The sequence below is a fragment of the Blennius ocellaris genome (assembly GCF_963422515.1).
Source record: "Blennius ocellaris genome assembly, chromosome: 17".
NCBI lineage: Eukaryota > Metazoa > Chordata > Actinopteri > Blenniiformes > Blenniidae > Blennius > Blennius ocellaris.
In genome coordinates, this window is record NC_137666.1 from 16,765,655 (window position 1) to 16,789,304 (window position 23,650).

Below are 23,650 nucleotides of genomic sequence, written 5' to 3' on the forward strand. Positions count from 1 at the left end.
TCTTTTTTTTCCAACCGTGTTTTCTCTCGTCTTCGTCAGAAGTGTCATCCAGCGGTGGTGGATGATGTGTCTTTATATCAGCTGATGTTACAGAGGCGTGACCCACCTGTCACTTTTGACAGATAGGCCACACCCCCTCTACTCGATCAGGGCGCTGCTCCAGGTGTGGCAAATGTTGGGAGAAAAAAAAAAAGCTTACTTGCCTGAAGACAAATGAAAAAGTACATGCAACATGGGCGTTTATAAACCTGCAGAAACACATTGACCAGTGTCAAATTGATTTTAACCGCTGAAACTTAAAAAAAAAATCTGGACAGTGCTGTTTACAATGAGAACGTTTAAGCTGTGTCACGCGACTCGGACAGCCGTGTGAAATGTGTCCTTACATCAACACAGCTGACAGCAATTAGTGGCTCATTATCCAGCTTTCTGCAGAGCCTCATCATGAGAACCCGCGTGTCTTTGAGCAGGGAAACATCTAAAACATGCAGGGCTGCGGCCGAAGTATGACGGTGCCGCACTGCCGAAACTTCGGCATTGCCGTGTGCGACGCATGCATGTTCCAGCTCACTGATGGCTTTATCAGTCATATTTTAATCAACTTTAGCAAGTAGCCTCGCTACTGTATGAGTCCTGCAGCTCGTTAACATGTTGGAGTACAGAGTACCGTGATGCCCCGAAACCCATCATGCAAAGCTGTCAGCTCCTGCAGTTAAAACCTGACCAACATTGCAGCCTGGACACAAACCTTCTGTTTTATTATTGAAACGGTCCAGGGAAATGTATTTCTGAAAACATTGGAAGTGAGAAATAAGCTGTGCAGTTGAGAAGTTAAAATGCCCGCTTCACAGAACTGTCTGCTCTGAGGGGGCGTGGCCTGCGGGGTTCATGGCTTCTTCTCGGAGTATGAACTCTCCTGCCGGGCAAGCATTTTTTTTTTGCAGCTGACGTCACAGCCGAACATTTCTTCTTGTTCTTATGGGTTCTTTTGGGAGTATGCAAATGCCTTAACGCATGCACACAAACCAGCATGCAGTCATGAATGTGGGAAATGAGATAACCACCCCGACTGATCAAAAGGCGGGAACGTGGCGACCGCTCGCAGTTTCTACACACTGCAGTCTCTTCAGGCCACAACCCAAAAAAAACCTCCGAAACGAAGAGCAGGTTCCAGGAGTCAAATGTCCAATGTTAATATTTCTTCGGACGATTTTCTCTACACTGGGGATAACAAAATGACTGCATGTTAAGCCTGATAAGGGAAGACCGCTCACTCTGCAATATGACACCCCGCTGTCTGTGTCGCTTTACCCTCCCATAAATATCTCCCCATTTTCCGATCGCATTTGTGTCTCACTGTTCAGATTGTCATGCCACCTCATTTGGAGAAGGTTCGGGACAAGCTGGCCGAGAACATCCACGAGCTGTGGGGTATGAATAAGATTGAGCTGGGCTGGTCGTACGGCAAGGTGAGAAACGAATTGTTCCTCTGCCTCTCTAATCCTCTTACAACACGATCATCACTCGGTGCCAATAATTACAAGCATAATCCATACATTTTGCCATAACTGTGGAGAAATAAACATTGCAATGACACAATTTTTCCCCAATAACTTTGAGTTAAAAGTCAGCTTTGAGTGCATTAGCCTTTAGTCGTACCAGAACTGAACCATCACAAAAAGCCTGTACGTCATCTTGCTTTCTCTTTTATAATTTGCGGTTCACACCAAAAAGAGGGTAAGTGGAAAGAAATGCTCTCATTCTCCCATTTGGAGTGCTTTTCATGTCACTCATGTAGATAACTCATTCCAGTTTGTTTGTAAGTAGCAGTTTCATTGTGTCTGTGTTTTAGTGGAACTCATGAATTCCAAACTTGTGTTTCACCCAAGGGCAGAACAGGAGGCTTTGGCACTTTTACCAACACAATAAACGAAAAGGAAATTCAGTCTTTTAAATGACAAGCATTTAGTTTCCCTCTTAAAAAAAAAAATAAATAAATAAATAATGGACTGTCTAATTGATTTTTTTAGTTGTTTTTTTTTTGGAAAAATCATGATCCAGATGTATGCTTGAGGGTTGCTATGCCATTTAAAGAACAGCATTAAAACCTGCTGTGAATCCAAACTACATTGCCTTTTGCATGTAAGAGTCAGCTGACAAAAACACTACTTGGTTAAAAATACCGATGTTTTCTGTTGGCAACAGACTCATTATTCATTCTCCGGTTTATTGTGCCCTCAGGATAATGCCAAAGTGTTTTGTTTTGTGCTTAAAGTAACAAAACCCACAAGCAGGAACAATAGGAAGCACAGCTCTTATGTCTATAGCACAATACAAGAATCATCCCTCCATTTCTGATACGGCTCGTTTGGATTAAATCCACTCGTTTCGAAATCTAATCTCCATTCGAGGTGATTGACAGGGAACTGTAGGGGCAGAGGAAGCCAGAAAAATAAATTTTTTTAGCGTAAAAGAAAGCAAAATAATATTTAGAGCAACATCCTGAATGTAACAGTTGCAGCATTTGCTAACTGAACATGAGCAACAAACTTGCAAAAGAGGTTTTGATTTCCATTAACAACCACGTCTCATATGTGAACCATGAAGAACTCTTGGATTCAATCTAAAATTACTACTTTAAGTGAGACTAAGGCCCTGCTGATGTAAGTTTCAGGTAAAAATCGTTTTTGCGTTTTCCATTCCAGAAAAGTTTCGCTTTTACACGGAAACATTTTGAAATCAATGAAAATGCAGTATTCGTGTTGGGTCACGAGTGGGGATTGTTTGTTTTTGCAATGAATCAACACACGCATCCGCACAGGGAACAATAAGCTAGGAACATTAACAATGGCGAGTACACGGACATTCGTGTGGACGGATGACCAAGTTGGATTGTTATTACGGTGACTTTCAAAGTTGCATTTGCAGCTCTTTCCAAAAGTTGTTGTGTGTCTCAGTTGTGTCAACATACACCTAAAACCCAGACCAAGTTTTGCGTTTTCACTTGAAAATTCAAATTGTCACATGAACTGGCCCTGATCTGATTAAACTTATCCCACAGCAGCTCCACATGTTAAAAGAATTATGAGGATGATGATATTCAAGAAAATGTATTGAAATATTATGGCTATTTTATAATAAGTAGACACTGATAATGCATTTGCAATATATGATACAGGCCAGTGTTTACAAAACGTTGAAAGACAACAAGTGTGTGAGGATTTGAGGGTCACAATAGAGTTGAAGCACCCCCATCTAAAACAAAAAACAATTTAGATTGAGGATATTTAACAGAAATTACTTAATTGGCTTGAATGTAACTCGGTTTTGTGGGTATAGATCATTGGCGGCAAGCTCATTTCAGTTCGGAGGCTACATGCAGCCCGGTTTCATATTGAATGAGCCACACGAGTAAACAAGAGCCATAAAACCTTAAAATTTAACTTTAAAGATCGACTTTGTTGTGGCGTAGAGTTTACATGATGAAAATGACGACAACCTCAACATAAAGTCAACTTTAATGAGACCTTCTGGTGAAAAATACAGTGAAATGTCCACAAAACCTCTCCTATTGCTGTTTTATAATCTCACCCTGAGCAACCAGCATGTCGACATCAATTAGTTGTGTAGCTGTTTGCATTCCTCTTTAGAAATCCTGCAGCAAAGGTAATGATCAATATGTAACAGCAACACATTTTTAAATGTCCTCTTTTGTTTGTGCAGCGAGTATAATCCTGTAGCCACTCTCAAAGACTTGCCGTACTTCTTGTACTGTTCACAAAAGAGCTGTCTGGTGTTCATTGAACCCGCACACACAGCTGCATATCTGTGCACAGCCCTGCATGTTTTCTTGGTAAACATCCAGCATTGCCATGCCGCCTCCGCCGCGCGGCATCGCCACAGGGATTATTTGGCATAAAGCGCAGCCTCGAGAGACACGTTTCCACCTCTCGCTTGGTATTCCAGCTGCACACCTTCCCGTCTCCCCCAAGAAAACATGCTCCTTCTTCCTCCTCCATAACATGCTCACTAGAGTAGACTGTCTTATCACTGCAACCAGTAGCGCTCTGTACTGAAACCACATATCCGCCCCCCCCCCTCTTGTTAGTTCACATTGACTTACAGGGCTGTGTAACTCATATGCATAAATTTAGCAAATGTTTCCACGTGATGTGCATAAATATGAAGCTTTAGATGAGCAGCGATGAAGACAAGAACCAAGGGTTGATTGTTTTGTTTTTTTCTTTCTCTTTTTGTTCTTTCTCGACAGATAAGGGACGATAATAAGCGGCAGCATCCATGCCTGGTGGATTTCTCCAAGCTGCCAGAAACTGAAAAGAACTACAATCTGCAGATGTCCACCGAGACTCTGAAGTATGTTGAGCACAATGGATGGATTTCCTTTAATGTTTTTTTTTATAATTTTTTTTTTGTGGAGAGGAAAATGGTGAAACACAAACATGGAACCAGCGACAATTTACATAAGGCAGAATAGGAAGTCTTTGAGGGAGATGTTTTATTTAAGGAAAGAGAAACATTCTAGTATTTAGCCCTTATAAAGTATATTATATTGCCAAAAGTATCCACTCACCTCCTTTAGCACACAGTCGCATCCCATTCGTAAACCATAGGAGGGTGTTGTTCCAGCCTTTGCAGCTATAACAGCTCCCTGAAGTTCTCTACATACTGTTGTGGAGCTAATCTAAAGATCACAATTTAGGTCGTCTCTCGCTATTGACTCTGTACACTATGTACCTCAGTATCCAATGACCTTGCTCTGATTTTCCGTGGCTGAGTTCGTGTTTTTACTACATTTCTCCTATAATACTACTAACAGTTTATTGTAGAATATTTAGTCATTTCTGAACTTATTGCACCGGCAGCATCCTATCACTGTACGGATTTGTGAATTCACTGAGCTACTGAAAGAAACACAATCTTTCACAGATGTTTGTATACCCAGGTGCTTGCATTTATACACCTGTGGCCATGGAAATGATTGGAACACATTAAATCTTTAAAAAGCTGAGCAAATACTTTTGCCAATAAAGTGTAGCTACATTTCTTGCACGTACAGAGCTGTGTGTATATGTCTCAATTCATCTGCATTATGTGTTATTGTACAGGAAATTCAGTTGGTATGTGTGCATGATAACAGGAACCTTTAAATGTTTTAGTTTTATCTCTTGTCTATGGCAGAAATGCTATTTGTTTCTTGCAGTTTTGCAGATTCCTGCTTAACATAATACATTTCCTTTGCTCTCATTATTTGCAGGCTCACACTAGTTCCTCTTAAACTGCATTGCATCATTTTAGATATATTTCTTTCATATCACTCGGTAACAATGTCGTACTTCGCTGTGATTTCAAATATAGCAGTACAGGAAGTGGCTTAAATAAAATGAGGTTGCAACTGGAGACTGAGGGCAAATAATTTAGGATGATGTATTTGTCATAGTAGACATTTACAGGCGCAACCAAATCTACATTAAACATTTAAAATTCACAAAATTGAATACATTTTTCTGATTTTGACACACATCTGTGCGTGCTCACATTTGAGTACTGGCAAATGCATCAGTATGCATACACAGATTCAGCTCCATACAACTCTCCACATGCATGCAGAAGACAATTCCCTCTCACGAGACACTAATTGCCTGTTGCCAGGCAGATTTCACAAATCTTCACGTTCATTGGTGCTCATCGAGAGTCATTTCCTTGTGGACTCCTCAGTGCTCCACCTAACATTCGATTGTGCTCATAGGGGTCAGAATGTGGTTCGTCACACTGGCTTTACATGTTTTCCTTTTTTTTTTTAAGAATACAGAATTGTGCTGTAATTAATTTTGTTGGCAAAGACACAGCTGGGTGACACTGATGGTTTTCAGACTCACATAAAACTCATTTTTACAGTCTTTGTCCTCCCACAGTGTGTGAAGAAAATGTGTCATATACCCTTCACACCCAGTTCAGTCCCATGTGGATTGTTGCCTTTTCTCTCCGAGCAGATGAGGATACGCTCAATTTAATCCGTCACTGCTCCATTTGAACACCTCTAAACCCTGCAATGCTATCGGTGCATCTGCATATTAAGGGAAGGAGATAAGAAAACAATGCGTTGTGTTTATTACATTATATTTAACTATGGAGCCACATAATGCCACAGGGTGGAGATGATTTGCAGAAATAAGAAAAGGTCATACCAAGTACATTGGAGGGGAGATGTACTGAAGCACACCGAGTAACAAAGAAATACTTGAAATTTCCTTTTGTTTACATGGAAAGTTGCATCCAGATCAGACTGTGTGGTCGGCCTTTGTCACTGTGCAGAGGAAACTTGAAGGAAATGTCTATTACCACAAACCCAAACAATTATTATGACATGGGTATAATAGGGAGCTATCTTTCATGGGAGCATAACTTGGATGTTAGTGTTGTGTTGTGTCCAAAACGCTTAAGACATTTTGTTTAAGAAAATCAATATTTTCTTTGAAATTTTTACAATTTACTTGGTGGTTTGTCAGATTGGAGCCTCCTGGGGTTCGGTTTTGACCTACAGGCTTTATGTTTAACACTTCAACTGGACTGTCTTTGGGCTCCTCTTAATGACAAGTTCTGACTCAAATCAAGAAAAACACTTTAATGATGGGGGTGTAGATATTGGAATATTCCCTTTAAAGCTGAAATAGCTTGAATTTAAACCAAATTCTTCCCTTCGGTAACTTCAGACCTTGTTTTTACAGACACGTTTTCATGCAGATATTGGAAATGCTGCTTCAATGTTGAATGCTGTGTCCTTTTCATATTCGCCACTGTCTTCAATGTTTTCAAATTCATCTCATAAACTGTGTCGTACCATGCCTAATTAGCCTAGTAGGCAAACATTTTTGGTCTTCTTTTCCAGTTTATAATAGTTGTCAATCGCCTTAAAAGGCATGAGTGCCACTTGATTTTTATTACATTTATTGCCCCAATAAAAGCCTATGGCCCACTATAAACAGGCCTGTATTTGAGGTTTTTTATTTTTAAGTATATTAATTAATAACCGTAGCATTAAACTGTATAAGATACAATCCTCCTACAAATAATATGTGGGTATAAAATATCAGGGATTTTCCAAATGGAGAAAAATACATATTCATTCCTCATCTTTACTGCATGGTGGGCTCCCGTTAGGCTTCCGTTTATACAGTGAGGTTTGTTGATGTATTTTTTTTTACATTTTCTATTGTGTTATGTAACATTTCTTTCTGCATTCAGCTGAGGTTTACAACCTGGGGTCCACAACCAGCCTGCAAATGGATCCAATCTGGCCCACCAAACCACCAAGCAAATTGTGAAACAGTTAAAGAAAATAACACAAACATACATAGCTGCACAACTTTTTTTTTTTTTTACGTTTCTTGTTTCCAACATAATAAGTGTTTGAAAAGCTTCCTAACACTTTACCTTACAGTGGTTTTAATGTTATGGCTGGTTAGCGTATATGCACCTGCTTTGTTCATCGAATGTTTCCTCAACAGGCTGACACCCCTGCCCTATATTGACTTTTTATTGAAAATGATGACAAGAGAGAATGGAGCTCATAAAAAAACATGCTAGGAACAGAAAGGAGTTGTGTTTGGTGCGAATTAAAACCAACATACAGACAAATCTATTCAAATGTTCTTCTAATAAGTTGTTTTTTTGTTCCCCACAGGACCCTACTTGCGTTGGGCTGTCGGGTAGTTCACATGAATCCCAACGCTGAAGACTCCCTCAAAAAGATCAAACTCCCAAAGAAGTACGTGCTGTTAGAACTCAATTTGTTTTTCCTTATTTATATTCAGAAATTAACAGCATGGGAGCAAATGTTGAGTGAAATGCATAAAAACAGTCCTAATTTTGGTAAATATATGAATTTATAGGATGATAAATCCAGTATCACACTGGCTTTCCTGTGTCACTATGGATACCACGGCATTGCTGTTCAGCCATGGGTGAAATAAAATGAATTCTTATCTTTCTTTGCTTCAGCTACATGATGTCCAATGGATACAAGCCGACCCCTCTGGACCTCTCGGACATAAAACTGACTCCGGGTCAGGAGCTGCTGGTGGATAAACTGGCTGAGAACGCGCACAACGTTTGGGCCAAAGACCGCATCAAACAGGGGTGGACGTACGGCATTCAGCAGGTAGTCTGCAGCTACTCAATAAATAGAAACACAAGACATGTCATCCCAGTTCTTTACGGCTTCTGCCTCTGTGCTCGTCTGACTAAACAGTGACATTTTCCAACTGTGAATAAGTCGTAACTACACACCAAGACATTGTTCAAATCTTAAAAAGCAAACACTGACAGAGCAGGTATAACACGCAGAAGTGTTTCTGAAACTCACCTCTGAGCCACGTCTGCCTGAATTTGCAGAAAGGTTGTAGTGACCCTGTCTGAAGTGAAATTGAAAATGTCAGGGTATTCGTTTGTGTATGTTTAGGGAAAGGGTAGGAAAGGTAGGGGGGGGGGGTTGGAAAGTGAGGCTGTGTTAGCGAATCGCTGCCCTGCAAAAATATTTAGTTTTCAGGAAGGATTAAGAAACTTGTTTTGCTTCTATACACTTACATATATTTTTTGTTTTGCTTGAATATTGTTTACTACAGCATAATGTATACTGCATGAAAAGACTGAGCATTAAGACATTTTCTTATTTTCTTTAATAATAATAAAATTATGAAGTTGATGATGACGTAAGGCTTCTTTTGCTGAAAGGCAAATGGTCATGTGAATGGTTAGACATATTGCCTTATAACTGGGGCTGGAGTGTAGAAGCCATTCTTGGATTTATCAGTTCTTTTGCTATGATAATTCAACATGATTAGATTTTGGTTTATCAAATGAAAACAGTTGAAATTCAAACTCAGAGTATTTTCATGGACGGGTTTTGTATCGAAAGAGAATTTCGATTTTGGCCATTTATTTTGTTTCTTAACTAATATTGTTGATGGGTGGAGAAACAAATTATGTAGAGCAGGATGCACAGGTGGAGTGATTTTGTCGTTTGCGGAGGAGTCGGGGGCAGCGGCACTTTTTCACCGTGTTTAAAAGAAATTAAGTTGTTCGGATTGTTACATTTTTTGAACCATTGAGTTTGTTAAAAGGAGAACAAGATCAACGGATGATGGGTTATTTGATTCATTGTGAACACGGATCAAAATCAAAACACAGACCTGCTGATTAAGTTCCATTTTATCTTGTATATGAAGTTGACACTACAAAACATAGGGAACATGCTGTCAGGTAAACGTCCACAGAGCTTAACAAGCATGGATGTGATACGTTGATGACTCTGCCTTGGCCTCCAGTGGGAGAGATTATGAAAAAATAACACAGAAAAACAATGAAAGTGATGAGTAGCAGTAGCTCGATAGCAATAAATGGACAATTAACTTCTCAATTAGTGGGAGCGACAGCACTATTGAAGCAGACATCAGTTGTGAGACTGAGCCGGCTCCCTCGAGCCTCGGCCACGACTGATGAGACGAGCGCGGATGGTTTGAAAGAAGTTCTCAGCATAAAAATCTCCTCTGACTGCGTGCAGGATTTGAAGAGTAAGCGTAATCCTCGCCTGGTTCCTTATATCCTGCTGGATGAGCGCACCAAGAAGTCGAACAGGGACAGCCTGCGGGAGGCTATTCGCACCCTGATTGGCTACGGATACAACATCGAGCCCTCGGACCAGGAAGGCGGTGAGTTCCACCCGGAGAGATACGCCTATCAGAATGCACACAATTTGAAATTATACAGAACACGATAACGTGCTCCTAACAAAGAATATAGATAAAACATTTTATCCTGACTTAATGTTCCAGTTGATATGGTGCTCTGACTCTCTCTTTCAGTTTAAAGCGAGAGAGAATAAGGATGTGTCACAGCTGCCTTTCACGTCTCCCACAGGGTTCTTATTGCAATTAATATTCCAATGATTCGCTTTTGTGTTCTGCTCCGCATTGTGACTGTGCCTCCCACCAAGCAGGACAAGTGGTTGAGCGGCTCAGCATCGATAAGGTCCGCTTCTTCAGAGCAGAGAGGACGTACGCAGTGAAGACCGGGAAATGGTACTTTGAGTTTGAGGCCGTCACGGGAGGAGACATGAGGGTGGGCTGGGCCCGGCCAGGATGCAAGCCAGATGTGGAGCTCGGCACGGATGAGCTGGCTTTCGTCTTTGATGGACATCGGGTGAGCTTGTCAACCAGATGGAGTGTCTGTGGTGGACTGTTATTCAGGAGTTTTCAAAGTGTGGGAGGATGACTTCAGTTCACAAGCAGAACTCCTACATGGAGGTACAGAGGAAAACATAGGCCACTGAGCACGGACAACAATGTTGCCATTGGATTAAAGCTGTGTATAAGATCAATGTAATGGTGACATGTGAATTTATGAAGAGAACCTTAGCGAAGGTCACCCAGCCTTACAAACCTATAACAGCAACACTAGAAAATGGTTCAGACTGACTTGATCCCATCCAAACAACAACCTGCCTCAAATTGGACTGTTTTAAGACCGATCCTAAAAGTAGAGATGTTTAAAGTAAAATCGCATAATTTTTGTGTTTTCATTTTCAGAGAAGTTTTGCGATTGCATAGCAACATTTTGTAAACAATGTCTGTTTACATGGAAATGGCATAAATGTTGAACTACAGTAACAGTGATTAATCCTGGTTTTCAAGAGCTTTGAACATCAACAATTTTACTATAGGTCTTCCAAGAAGCCAATGAAGAGAAATCAAGTTTATGGTAGAATTCTGGACTTCGAAGTGGTTTGTTTTACATGGTACAATATGATGGTTAGCAGCTGTTGGCGTTAATTTGCAAGAAAATTCTAGCTTTTGTAATTACAACTGTTAAATTTGACATGGTAAGTTAGTTCTTATACAAAGTGTCCAATTGTAACTTACACTCCTCTATTATATATGAATAATAAATTCAAAAAATGATTTGTTTTGCTCAATTTTACCCTTGACTTGTACATCGTTATTTTCAATCATGCTTTCAAAAGGCATTTTCCTGACCCGTTTCCCTGTTGTACGCAGGGCCACTGTCTCAACATGGGCAGTCGATTGTTCGGGCGCTGCTGGCACGCTGGAGACGTGGTGGGCTGCATGATCAACATGGAGGACAAGTCCATGATCTTCACTCTGAATGGAGAGATCCTGATCACCACGAAGGGCTCTGAGCTCTGCTTCACAGACTTCGAGACCAAGGATGGTGAGAAAGAGCTTGTCGAATTGTGCATGTGGAGACGGAGTTACGTAGATGTGGCTGTTGGATATGTTTCACCAGCTCCAGACTGATGGCTAGGTTCATGAAAAAGATTTATTGCAGCTTGAAAAGGATATGAGAAACTGAAAAGGATATGAGAAACAATAAGGCACTGGAGCCAGTTTGGATTGTGTCATTTAGATTCTATTAAACCTTCACAGTGAATAAAAGAAACATCTTTCTTTATAAGGTAATAATCCAAGCAAATGCTTGAACAAGTGCCAATATTCAGTTCCTGCAAGGTTTCACAAAATACAAAAACACAGAAGAAATTATCCCCAAATTATATATTCGGGGTTCCATTGGTTTGAGATGCCCAAGTTCAATTAGTTATTTGTTTTTATTTACTGTGTTGTCATGGTCATGTCAAAAATGCACTCATTTGTTAAGTCTCCTGGATGAGTTGGGTTTTGCACTCCTACCACCCTGTATTTTTACATTACCATTAGCCTATGCGAACATGATGTTTTAATGAGGCAAGACTATGGTAACAGTCAAAAAATTCCCACCACACACGTGCATTGTAGTTTTTGCCAATGTACCTGTTTTTTGTTTTTTTTATATTCCTGTGCTGTTTTTCTTCCATTGTTCCCCTTCTTGCCTCTGGAGAGTCTCCACTTCCAAATCTGACCCAGAGCAGGTTTTATTAACATAATTGCAATTGGGGATGAAAACAAACCACTTTACTTTTTTTAAATGTTTATAAGGTTTTGTGTATGTTCTGAAATACTTTTCTCTTGTTGAAGTCAGATATACCTTCCATTTCCTTGAAAATTGTGTCAACATTTTAATTTAGAAGTCCAAGTCTAGTAACCACATTGTTCCTGAAAAGAGTCATTTGTTTGATAATGCTAAAAATCGTCAAGAAGAAAAACAGCAGCAAAGACAATGTCGGAGAGTCATAATGCTCACATGCAAAGGAAAATAAATGCAAGCTGATCAAATTAAAGGGTTTCTGCAAAACTTCAGCTGAATTCATGAGAAAAAGCATCCTTTATCACAGACAACAGAGTCCAGAGTCAACCTTATGATACCTGATGGTCTGATGAAGGATATCATTGGTGAGATTACAAGCCTCTGCAGATGTGCAACTCATTTATGATCATCTTCCAGAATTCTCCACGCCCGAGCACAGAATCTGTCCATGTCAAACTGTAGAGAGAGCTTCAAAGTTTCTCGTATCCAGAGCTTTAAGCCAGTTTAATGGGAAGATTCAAGAAGAAGTGCCAAATTGGCCAGAATTTGGTCTCGTTTATCCAAAACCCAAATCGGGTTTTGCTTCCTCTACCCTGAAAAGCTGTTCTGAAAATGTTAGAAGAAAATATGGAGCTAAAGCTAAAAGGAAGACAGTTGATCAGTCATGAGGCAGCAGCTATGCGACATTGTTTGGAACGTGAAGCAGAAGAAGTGAGGGGAGGAATCGAGAGAGAGAAGGAAGAAGCTAAGCCGAAAGTTCATTTTGAAGAATAACATGGAGCACTTCAAAAGGCTGGAGCAAAAACGTCAAAGGATACAGCATATGGAGCCTGTGAAAGATATCTCAACGCTGCACAAGCTCGGATGTTGGTGTATGATCAAATTAAAGTCATGGAAGAAGACGTATCAAACCATGACATGGTGACAGGTAACCAAGAGCGAGCTCTCGTCTGATCTCCACCTCCACTAGTTCCTTCCACACAAGTGACAACAGACTCCAGTGAAACTACAGCAGAGCTCATTAAAATGCTTCCAGGTGCTTTACGTACTAACAGAATTCCAATTCCCAAACACCTATTGTTAAGAGGGAATCCACTGAAATACAGGCTCCGAAAACCTTCTTTTAAGACATTGACTGACCAAAGGAGCAGACAAGACAAAGATTTACTTGCTCCATAGACAGGGAGCGGACAAGCAAAGCAAACACTCAATAGTTATTTCCTACTTGGAACCAAATCTGCCTATTAGGGCTACGCAGGAGCTTTTGGAAGAAAGATACGGGAATTCAATTGCAGTTGCTAAAGCATACAAGGACAATCTAACTTTGGCCTCAACTGGGTTCTGTGGCCAGCCTTGAACATGGAGTTCTTGAATTTTCTGCATAACTGTAAGAGTGCCATGGTTTACATGAGGGCATTGGAAATCCTGGATGATGGTAATGAAAACCGTGATGATGTGCAGCCAAATGAAATGGCTACCTTGCCATTATAGCCAACCAATGAATTTGTCAACGCATTAAGAACTCATAACCATAAAGAGGAATGTTGGTCAACTATAACCAAGGAAACAATTCTGTTGGTGCCAGGAGATTTTTCAGAACTCATGAAAGGAATGAAGACGGGGTAAAGGCTGGGTGTGAGTTTCTTATGAACCCCCCATGAACAAGTCATGTGGGTGGTATTTGAGAGAGACGTAAGAACCATTGGAAGTGTTCTTACAGCTATTCTGGGCAACACAAAGGCTTAACGGTTCCTATTTAAGAACCTTCCTTTGTGAGGTTATGGCTATCATTAGGAGCAGACCACTTACCGCTGAATATGACTCATCTGGTCTTTTATTTCCAAATCCCTTTTAAGCAATGAGGTTCACAATTCTTCTACCTCTACCGAGATCAGAGACAATCTTTATCTTTGAAAATTATGGTTCAATGTGTGGGATTTGGCAAACATGTTTTGGTCACGATGGAGGAAAGAATACCAGGCTCAGATGGTCAAGTGAGAAAACTGGAGTCACAAGTTTGTGATCTTAGTTTTGGACACAAAGAGGAAATAATTAAACAGTTTCTTTAAAGAACAATACAAAAAGCTGTCACTGCTTGAGGCGATTGAAATGTTTACCTTTCTAAGAAGTGCCATATTGAAAAGTTGAGCCTCTATTAATAACAGATGTTGTGTTAAAGGAAGTCTCATAAGGTTTGACTGATTTGGAAGTAGGCTAACTGCTATTATCATTACCCTGGTTGATTGATTATTTGTTTACCTAACCTCAGAGTTGTACTCTGTTGCTTGGACCCACAGTGGACCAAATGACAATCTCCCCTTTTATCAAGCATCCAGGTATATGACTTATATGTATTTTGCTCCAGTAGACTGTTTCTTTTAATGTTTCTCTTGGTTTCTAATAATGTATTATGTTTTTATGTGTTTAGTTTTCACAGTAAGTTTGGACAATTGACGAAAGAAGTGAAATAAACATGTTTAATCAAAACCCCCTGCTTGTGCTATGGGGGAATTAAACAGTTCAATTCATGTTAGACATGCATTATATTAATAGACCCGGTCCTCTGTTCGGCTAAGCAAAGCAGGCAGCCTTGACCTAGAATGACCATGCTGAGGTTATAAGTGAAAAATAAGTGGCTCCTTCTGAAGAAACAACCCTTATTTAATGTGACACTTGTAAATTGCCTTTTTGCAAAAGCTGGATTGATTTATTTTTTTTTCCTTCCCGTCTTGCTGCGTTTCTTCTCTGAGACTTAATTGTCTCCTGCCTCTGACTCTACACCGCAGGGTTCATTCCAGTCTGCAGCCTCGGGTTGGCTCAGGTGGGCCGTATGAATCTGGGGAAGAACGCCAGCACCTTCAAGTACTACACCATGTGTGGCCTGCAGGAAGGCTTCGAACCCTTTGCTGTCAACATGAACCGAGAGGTCACCATGTGGTTCAGCAAGCGGCTGCCGACATTTGTCAACGTGCCAAAGGATCACAACCACATTGCTGTGAGGAACAAAATACATTTTCCTTGTGAAAATGTAAACGTTGGTTAAATGATGGATGGAAATCTATGTTTGTGTGTTTGCAGGTAACCAGGATTGACGGCACCGTTGACAGTCCTCCATGTCTTAAAGTCACCCACAAGACTTTTGGCACCCAGAACAGTAATGCTGACATGGTGTTTTGTCGTCTCAGCATGCCTGTGGAGTTTCACTCCACTTTCAAGGCCAGTCCTGTGGTCGACATGAATGGTGTGCATGAGGAGGATATGCTCAAAGTTAAACACAGGTGACCTCAGTAAAAATGCATCAAAAGTCTATGTTACAGTGCGTACGTTTTGTCACGTTAATATCTCATTAAGCTCTTGTACATTATACAACAATAGTACTAAAAAGGTGTAAAATGTGCTATACAAAACCATTTTTTTCAGAAATCCAGTAATGTTTTCTGATTTAAAGAACATTTTATCTATAAATTCTGAAATGGCATTTTGTTCAGTTTAACAATGGAAATGTATCATGATATCTCTGCTATCCTCCAAACATTTCTCATGGTTTTTTTTATTTCTTTAAGAATGTCCATTTAAAAAGACCTAAAATACCTCTCTATAAAATATCTCTAAGTGATTCTACAAATAAAGGTTTAAGCCAAAAATGTCCAAATCATTTTGATTCAGGGGCCACTTTGGTATCAGTGGGGCCAGAGAAAAGCGCTCAACAATAACCTATAAAGAGCAGAAACTCTAAATTGTCTTTTTTTTTAATGCATTTCTCTTAATTAAATTTGTATAACCCATAGGACCAACCAGACCTTAATCATGTATACAAGGGAGGACTAATTCCTCAGAAATGAGATAGCCAACTTTCATTGCTGCCATCTGTGGAATCCCAAATGGAAATTCAGTCACTTTTATTAATAAAATGACAGGTTAATAGTCTGAAAAAGGTTGATTAATACATTGATTTTCTGAATAAAACTATACTTTTTCATTTGAGAACTCAAAAAAACACAAATACCAGAGAGCCATGACGCACCAATAATTCATTGAATTTGGTTTCCAATAGGTACCCATTGAGATCAGTGAGGCACAGTGAGGAAAGCAGGCGCGTGGACTACAGCAGCATCACTATGGTACTGACCCGGCTTCTCTTTGGTGAGCCCTTCTCGTGACACAAACGCCTGCAGAGTTGACTGATGCTACTTGGTTTTGTGGCAGTACCACCACTCGGTGAGGATCTTTGCTGGTCAAGATCCTGCCTGCGTTTGGGTCGGATGGGTTACACCTGACTACCACTACTACAGCAACAATTTCAACCTCAGCAAAAACCGAACGGTGACCGTGACGCTGGGCGATGAACGGGGACGAGTCCACGAGAGGTGGGACCGCTTGTCTTTGGCTCACACGTTAAACTATGTTGCGTACAGCAACTGTATTCTCACCAATCTGTCTCCATGTTCTTCCGCCAGCGTGAAGAGGAGTAACTGCTACATGGTGTGGGGGGGTGACGTCACCAGTGCGGCTCATGCGTCCAGTCGCACTAACGTAGATCTGGAGATTGGCTGTCTGATAGACCTGGCCACCGGCCTGGTGACCTTCACTGGCAATGGAAAAGAGATCTCCACTTCGTATCAGGTATCCAATCAGAGCTTTTCCCAGTGGGACTTCCTTCTCATAAGGTTTTTATCATCATCAAAAAGCTATATGTGGAGGATCTCAACTGACAGGGCCAGTAAATAGAATCATCCACCTGTTAATATTTCAGTTTGCACTCAATTTGCTGTAGCATGCTGTATCAGGCTACAAAATGCTACTTAAATTATGCTTATTCCTTGTTGGTGGAAATTAATGCGCAGTGTGATGATGCCATAATGATTTTCAACCTGTCAATCAGAAGCAGCCCCTTTAAACCAGGATAGGATCACATCTGACTCTGATGAAAGAGGCTTTTTGCAAGATAGCGACTTCAAGTACACCGTGTGTTTTTGAGGGTTATTAAAACGAGAAACACTTCTTTACATGACAACGTATCAAGTGAAAACACACCTTTGTTTTCAGAAAGGTTTTCGGTTTAGACTGCAACGTTTTGAAAATGACGGGTTTACACGGAAACTGCTCAAAAACTGAAAACAACTGAAAAGTTGTTTACATGTTAGGCCACTAGTATGCTGCACATACATGAAAACAGATAATACGCTAAATACGTCAACGACGGCGAGTACATAGACATTCATATGGACAGATGATGCAGTTGGATTGTTATTAAGGGTGAGTCTTAACGTTTTCCAAATGATGTGTTTTCCCCACATAGAGACTGAGGGGAACTGTTTTGTAAAAGTTCTACCTTGGAAGCACTTTTCAAAGACGAGCATTTTCAGTGGCTCCGAGCACCATTGTCATTTAAATACTCAAAAAGCAAAGAAAGTTTTACATTTTCACTTGAAAATCATGCAAATGGTGCCTTAGGCTCAATGTTCATGCTCAAAGTAGAAACACTGTTTAAACAGTAGTGACAGGTTGAACATTCAGTTACAAGTAGCCAGATAAAGCAAGATTTGTAAAAACTGTCAAGTCGACAGCAGCAGACGCATGTTCTTCATTATACATAAAAAGTTTATTATTAAGAGGATTTTCAAGGGTCTTTTGCACAAAGTCTGCAAACTTTCCTTATTTAATTATGCACATTGTCCACTTTGCAATCAGAATCTGTCAACCACATGTGTCCACTTCATCTGCAGTTCCCCCCATTAGTTTGAGAGTATTTGTATTGATGTCTCTGCATTCTTAATGAAAACAGCCGTCACCACTGAACTGTGAAGATTTTCGACTTAGAGTTTTGCTTGTTTGGACTGAGAGCGAAATCTTAAAGACCCTTTTGAAGGGTTTTAATCTTCTTATGTACCCCCTCACTGAAAATCTGTGACGCTGACTCATCCCGCCGGCCGACGCTGGTGAATGATACGAACTCGTGCTCACTGGCGCACATCCAGACAAACACACGCACTAAGTAGCAGGGTTTTCACGATGCGTCATTAAGCTGCTTTCGGCAAGTCGTGCTCTCCTTCAAGTTTTTAATTCCTGTTGGGACCCATTAATAGCTCACTGCTCTTTTCTCCGGTTCAGGTGGAGCCCAACACCAAGCTGTTCCCTGCCGTGTTCGTGCGGCCCACCAGCCCGAACCTGTTCCAGTTTGAACTGGCTAAGATAAAGGTAGAGCAATGCCATAAAGATGTACAATAATGCTTTTATGTCCAAGTCATGTACTTGAAGTCACATCACGCATCTCCTGTCCTCTGCAGAATGCTATGCCTCTGTCGTCGGCCATCTTTAAGAGTGAACACAAGAACCCGGTGCCCCAGTGTCCGCCCAGACTGGACGTGCAGACTATTAACACCGTGCTGTGGAGCCGCATGCCCAACATCTTCCTCAAAGTGGAAACAGCCAGAGCGAACGAGCGGCACGGCTGGGTGGTTCAGTGCGTGGAGCCCCTGCAGATGTTGGCCGTGCACATACCAGAGGAGAACAGGTGCAGCGCTTTGTATCTGGAGTCGACGAAGCAATATGTTTTTCATGTAACTTACACGTTTAATCTCGAGATCTAATTATTTAGCGGTGACAGATGGTGTGAGAAGTCAAACTTGTGTGTGAACCTGCATGATATGTAGGTGATTTACAAGGTGATAACATAAAAGACGACAAAAGGGTAAATACTAGAGGAATAATGGAGGAAAAATGCTGTTACAATTTAAGTGATGAGGCAAAGGTAAAATGGATGTCTAACGCAAAACAGGATTTCATTATATTTTGAGTTATTTTATTAATACACTAATGCACTGTTGTATGCTCTAATTTAATGAGTCTGTTCAGGTTGTTGGTGTAAATTCTGCCAAAATTATTCATTCTCAATTTATTGTTTAATATCAAAATGACTAATATTTTTTCACTTTTAAAGAAAACAATGGTTGCGATCACAAGGCAATAGAGACTATCATTCTGCTTCAGCTGAATCTGCTTATTTATAATCTGCCAATGTTACAGTCATGCTTTTGCATAAAAATTCATTTTAAAATTGGGACTTGTCAAATACACCAGCATCCCCACATCTTTATTACTACCTTTAAAAATTATTAGAAACTTGACTGTGGATTTATGATTCTAATTGCTAAGCAGTAGGAGAATCTTGGAGGGAAATGCCTGTTTATGTTTTCAAGTAAAAACACCAAACATTTTTGGTGTATAGTATATAGCGGCCTCCACAGTTGCATTACTCTCAGTCCATATTCTCCTAGGACTTGGTAGTTTTATAGTTGACAGTCACCCGGAATAGCAATCCCTCGTCTGTCCATACAAATGTCTGTGTACTCGCCATTGTTGATGTTTATGGCGTATTGTTATCTGTGCGTATGTGTGTGTGGTTTCATCACAAAAGCAAAGAGGACCCACGAGTGACACTACATGAAAACACTTTTTTGTGTGTGTAAACAGACATCTTTTTTTAAAACATTCCCTTGAAACTTTTCTGAAATGAAACCTCAAAAATGATGCATCTTCACTTGAAACACTGTTGTCTGAATGGACCTATAGTCTCATTGTTACATACAGGTGCATTGTTAGATATAGGCAGATTGTTTTGCAGTAGCTACGATTAGTTTTTTTGTCCTTTTTGCTAACAACACCCAAATTCATGTTTTAATATAAATTAATGGCTAATTTGCAGTCAAAAACAGTCAAACAACTGAGTGAATGTTAGGAAATTGCTTTATTTATTCAAAGTTGCATCGGAATGGCCAAAAGGAATTGTGCCATGCCTGAAATAGACCGAGGCATCGTTTACACTACAATACTTTAAAGTGAAACCTGAACATTTTTGTTGCCTTTTGGGATTTGGAGCCACAGGAAAAGCAACTTTTTGAAAAAGCTCCAACTGTCTCCGTGTGTTTTTAAAACGTGCTGTGTGAAACTTCTGTCAGGCCCGAAGCCAGCCATAAAAAAAATGGTTGGTTTATTTAGCATTTCATAACAGCATGACATCTCCAGAAACCTTTGACATTCCCCCCCCTCGCCATTGACGTGTATCATCCCCTTTTCCTTCAACAACTGTTGGTGTTTTGTTGACTTTAGTGGAAACCAGCTCTCTTCTATTTGAAGGTGTGTTGACATCATGGAGTTGTCGGAGCAGGAGGACCTGAGGAAGTTTCACTACCACACTTTGAAGTTGTACTGCGCCCTCTGCGCTCTGGGAAACACCCGCGTGGCCCACGCCCTCTGCAGCCACTTGGACCAGTCACAGCTGCTGTACACCATCGACAACCAGTACCTGTCAGGCGTGCTGCGCGAGGGCTTCTACAACCTCCTCATCAGCATCCACCTGGAAACGGCCAAAGGGGCGCGGCTCATGATGAAAGACGAGTTCATCATTCCCGTGACGGCGGAGACTCGCTCCATCCGGCTGTTTTCCGACGCCTCCAAGAAGCACCTCCCTCCGGGAGTGGGGCTCAGCACGTCACTCAAACCGCGCCTCAATTTCACGCCGCCCTGCTTCATCAGCACCAAGCGAGAGCATCTCTACAGTCCTCAGATTCCACTGGACGCACTGAAGGAGACGTCCATCTTAATGCTGACGGAGGCCGTTCAGGGTGGGGGGCACCACATTCGGGACCCCGTTGGCGGAGGGGTGGAATACCAGTTCGTACCCATCTTGAAGCTCATCAGCACCTTGCTGACGATGGGTGTTTTAGGCAGCGAGGACGTTCATAAGATTTTACTGCTCATTGACCCCAATGTGTTCAGAGAGACTCATGAGGAGGGGGCTTCAGGGGCCACGGATAAAGAGGGGCTGACCGGGACCGAAGAGAAGGCTGTGGAAGCTGGAGAGGAGGAGGCGGCCAAGGAGGCTAAACAGCCAATGAAAGGACTGCTGGAGACGAGGCTGCCGGAGCCCGTCAAACGACAGGTAATTATGCCCAGTTTGGTGAAAGGGCTTCAATATAGAATCACTAAAACAAAGCCGAAGCAATGAGCACTTTAACTGCTTCACAGCAACATCCCCAATCACAGATCAGCCAAACATGAAATGGCTCTGCCTCAGACTAATGGCTATAAATGTCCCGTTAATGAATGGGCTGATGTGAAGTCGTCATCCGGCAACGCAACACTGATGCAACACGCGTGTGTGGAAATGTTCCTCTCCTCCCCTCTGTCTGTCCTCCAGATGTGTGAGCTTCTCCATTATTTCTGCGACTGCGAGCTGAAGCACCGGATCGAGGCCATCGTGTCCTTCTCCGACAGCTTCGTCTCCAAGCTACAGTTCAACCAGAAGTTCCGCTACAACGAGCTGATGCTGGCCCTCAACATGTCGGCCGCCGTGACGGCCAAGAAGACCAAAGAGTTCAGGTCGCCCCCACAAGAGCAGGTGAGACAAAGTCTGATGGAAACGCTGGAAATCGAAACCAGCTGTTATGTGCCCGCCAAGGCCTCGTTTACACGGCAAGCTTTCAAGCGAGAACGTATCGTCTTTTGAGTTTTCGTTTCAGAAATTTCTTGCGTTTACACGACAGCGTTTTAAAAATGATGTCCGTTTACACAGCAATGGCAGAAATGCTGAAAATAATGTCGTTTTCAAGTGCACTATAAACATTGACAATGGGCATACTTGTTTGTATGAGCAGACAACCGAGTTGTGTTGTTATTCTGGGTGACTCTCAACAATAAAACTACCAGGTCCCAGGAGAGATCCTCCATTTACACGACAACAGAGTTGGAGCAAAAACTTCCACTGTGGGAAAGTTATGTTTTCAGTCGCTCTGAGCAGCGTTGTCATTTAAACTGACCCTCAAAACAATATAAGTTTTGCTTTTTGCGTTGTGTAAACAGGTTTTCAGAAATCTTTAATGGCTTTCATTAAAATTAATTGAAAGGAAACCTCCTTCAGGCGTTCTAGCTAATCCACAAAGTGATCCTAAACACCTCAAAGCAGTTCAAAAAACCCTCATAGATAGTACATTACTCTAAATCAGAGGTGTTAAACATAAGGCCCATGTGTGGGGTAAAATCACCAAACAAGAGGCTACAATCTGGCCAAACCACTAAGAAAATGGTAAAAATTTCAAAGAAAACATTGATTTAAATTTTCTTTTACAAAATTCTTGTTATAACAGTAGTGGACACAACACAACACTGGGACCCAAAGCAAGTTACCTCGTTGCTATCAAACTAGCCTCAAAGCCATGTTGTCAGGGTGAATTTGTAAAAACATGCATTATACAACAGCTAAAGGAGAATTTTTTTTGGACTTTTCACTGTATTTTATACCAGAAGGTTTCTTTAAAATGTACTTTATGTTGACATTGTAGTCATTTTCCATAGCAGTTGTTTGGTTTTGTGAAAATATCAGCATTTTCATCAGGTACACTCTGCGCCACAACAAAGAAAAACTTTCAAGTTTAAATATAAAGGTTATTATGACACTATTTCCCCGGTCTGGCAAGACGAAACTGAGCTGGATGTGGCCTCTGAACTAAAATGTTTGACACCCCTGCGCCAAACACACGATAATAGAAAGACGTCGTTTTACCCACAGCCCAGCCAAAAAAAGAGCGAAAGAAAATACCAGAATAGTCGAGCAGCATCAATAATACTGACAAGTTAAAGACATAGGCAGGCTGTTTTATATGGAAATAAAAAAAAGTCCTGAAGCAGCAGAGGGACGTGATAGATCTCTGAGAAGTGGGGAGATTATTCCAGTCACATGAAGGTTTATATATAAAAGCTCTTATTTCTTTGGGAATTCTTGGCAACTGGAAAAAAAGGGGGGCATAGCTCTCATTTAAGTGGATGTGAAGATCTGGGCAGTAAAAAGAATTGCACTAGGTCGGTGATTAATTAAAATAAATCTGAAGATGGGCTGAAGCAATATCAGCATAATATCAGCATAATTAATAGTAACTGGGATATTTAATGTTTTGTAATCAGAAAGAAAAAAGCAGTTAAATCAGACGACTGAATGTTTTCTTGGTAATAAAAACCATTCATGGCTTAAACATGATTTCCAGGAGTTAACAGTTTATGTTAACCAGGTAGCATTAGCTTTTTAACCAAAAACAGGATACTGCCGGTAATTAAGTGAGAAGGAAACAAAAACAGGCAAGCTGATTATCATCTGATTTACTGGGATTACCAGTAAAGACACAGTGGATCCAGATGTTTGCAGGAACAGGCCACATTTGTGTCTCATGCAATGAAATCTGGGCAAAACCAACAAGCCTGAAATGTTTCTTTGCTTTTTAAGGGTTGGGCTGTTATTTATATCTCCCTCTATGTAGATAATTATTTTATACTTAGATCAAAAAATCTTTTTGTTTGGTACACTACATTACTGCCCCGTATGCAACAAACTGTGCTGCAGTATGTATTTAAATATGTCTTTATCTGAACCAGCAATAACATGAAGCAGTTTGAGCTACAGTGGTTCATCTGAAGAGATAATTTGCCTTGTTCACCTGCCAGTGACATGTGGTCGTAATGTTATGGCTGATTGTTGTACATTAGAGCTGCAGGATATTATGTCAACATAGGATGTGCAATAATGTTTTGTGTCGATGTGATTTCTAATCACTACAAACACTTAAGTAGATTATTGTTTTTGTGCTTTGTCAACCTGGTTTGT

General features: G+C 40.9%; 1 protein-coding gene across 1 annotated transcript in view; it reads left to right on the top strand.

The window, feature by feature from the left end:
- Positions 1–23,650, top strand: part of LOC308142661 (ryanodine receptor 3) — a 149,738-nt gene that overhangs the window by 73,336 nt on the left and 52,752 nt on the right. Inside the window, 16 exon segments of the mRNA XM_080513175.1 lie at positions 1,365–1,469; positions 4,271–4,374; positions 7,703–7,786; positions 8,020–8,179; positions 9,581–9,728; positions 10,016–10,218; positions 11,073–11,247; positions 14,784–14,992; positions 15,076–15,271; positions 15,274–15,284; positions 16,204–16,364; positions 16,455–16,620; positions 18,109–18,195; positions 18,285–18,511; positions 20,134–20,938; positions 21,197–21,397. Of these exon segments, the coding sequence (XP_080369301.1) occupies positions 1,365–1,469; positions 4,271–4,374; positions 7,703–7,786; positions 8,020–8,179; positions 9,581–9,728; positions 10,016–10,218; positions 11,073–11,247; positions 14,784–14,992; positions 15,076–15,271; positions 15,274–15,284; positions 16,204–16,364; positions 16,455–16,620; positions 18,109–18,195; positions 18,285–18,511; positions 20,134–20,938; positions 21,197–21,397 (3,042 nt within the window).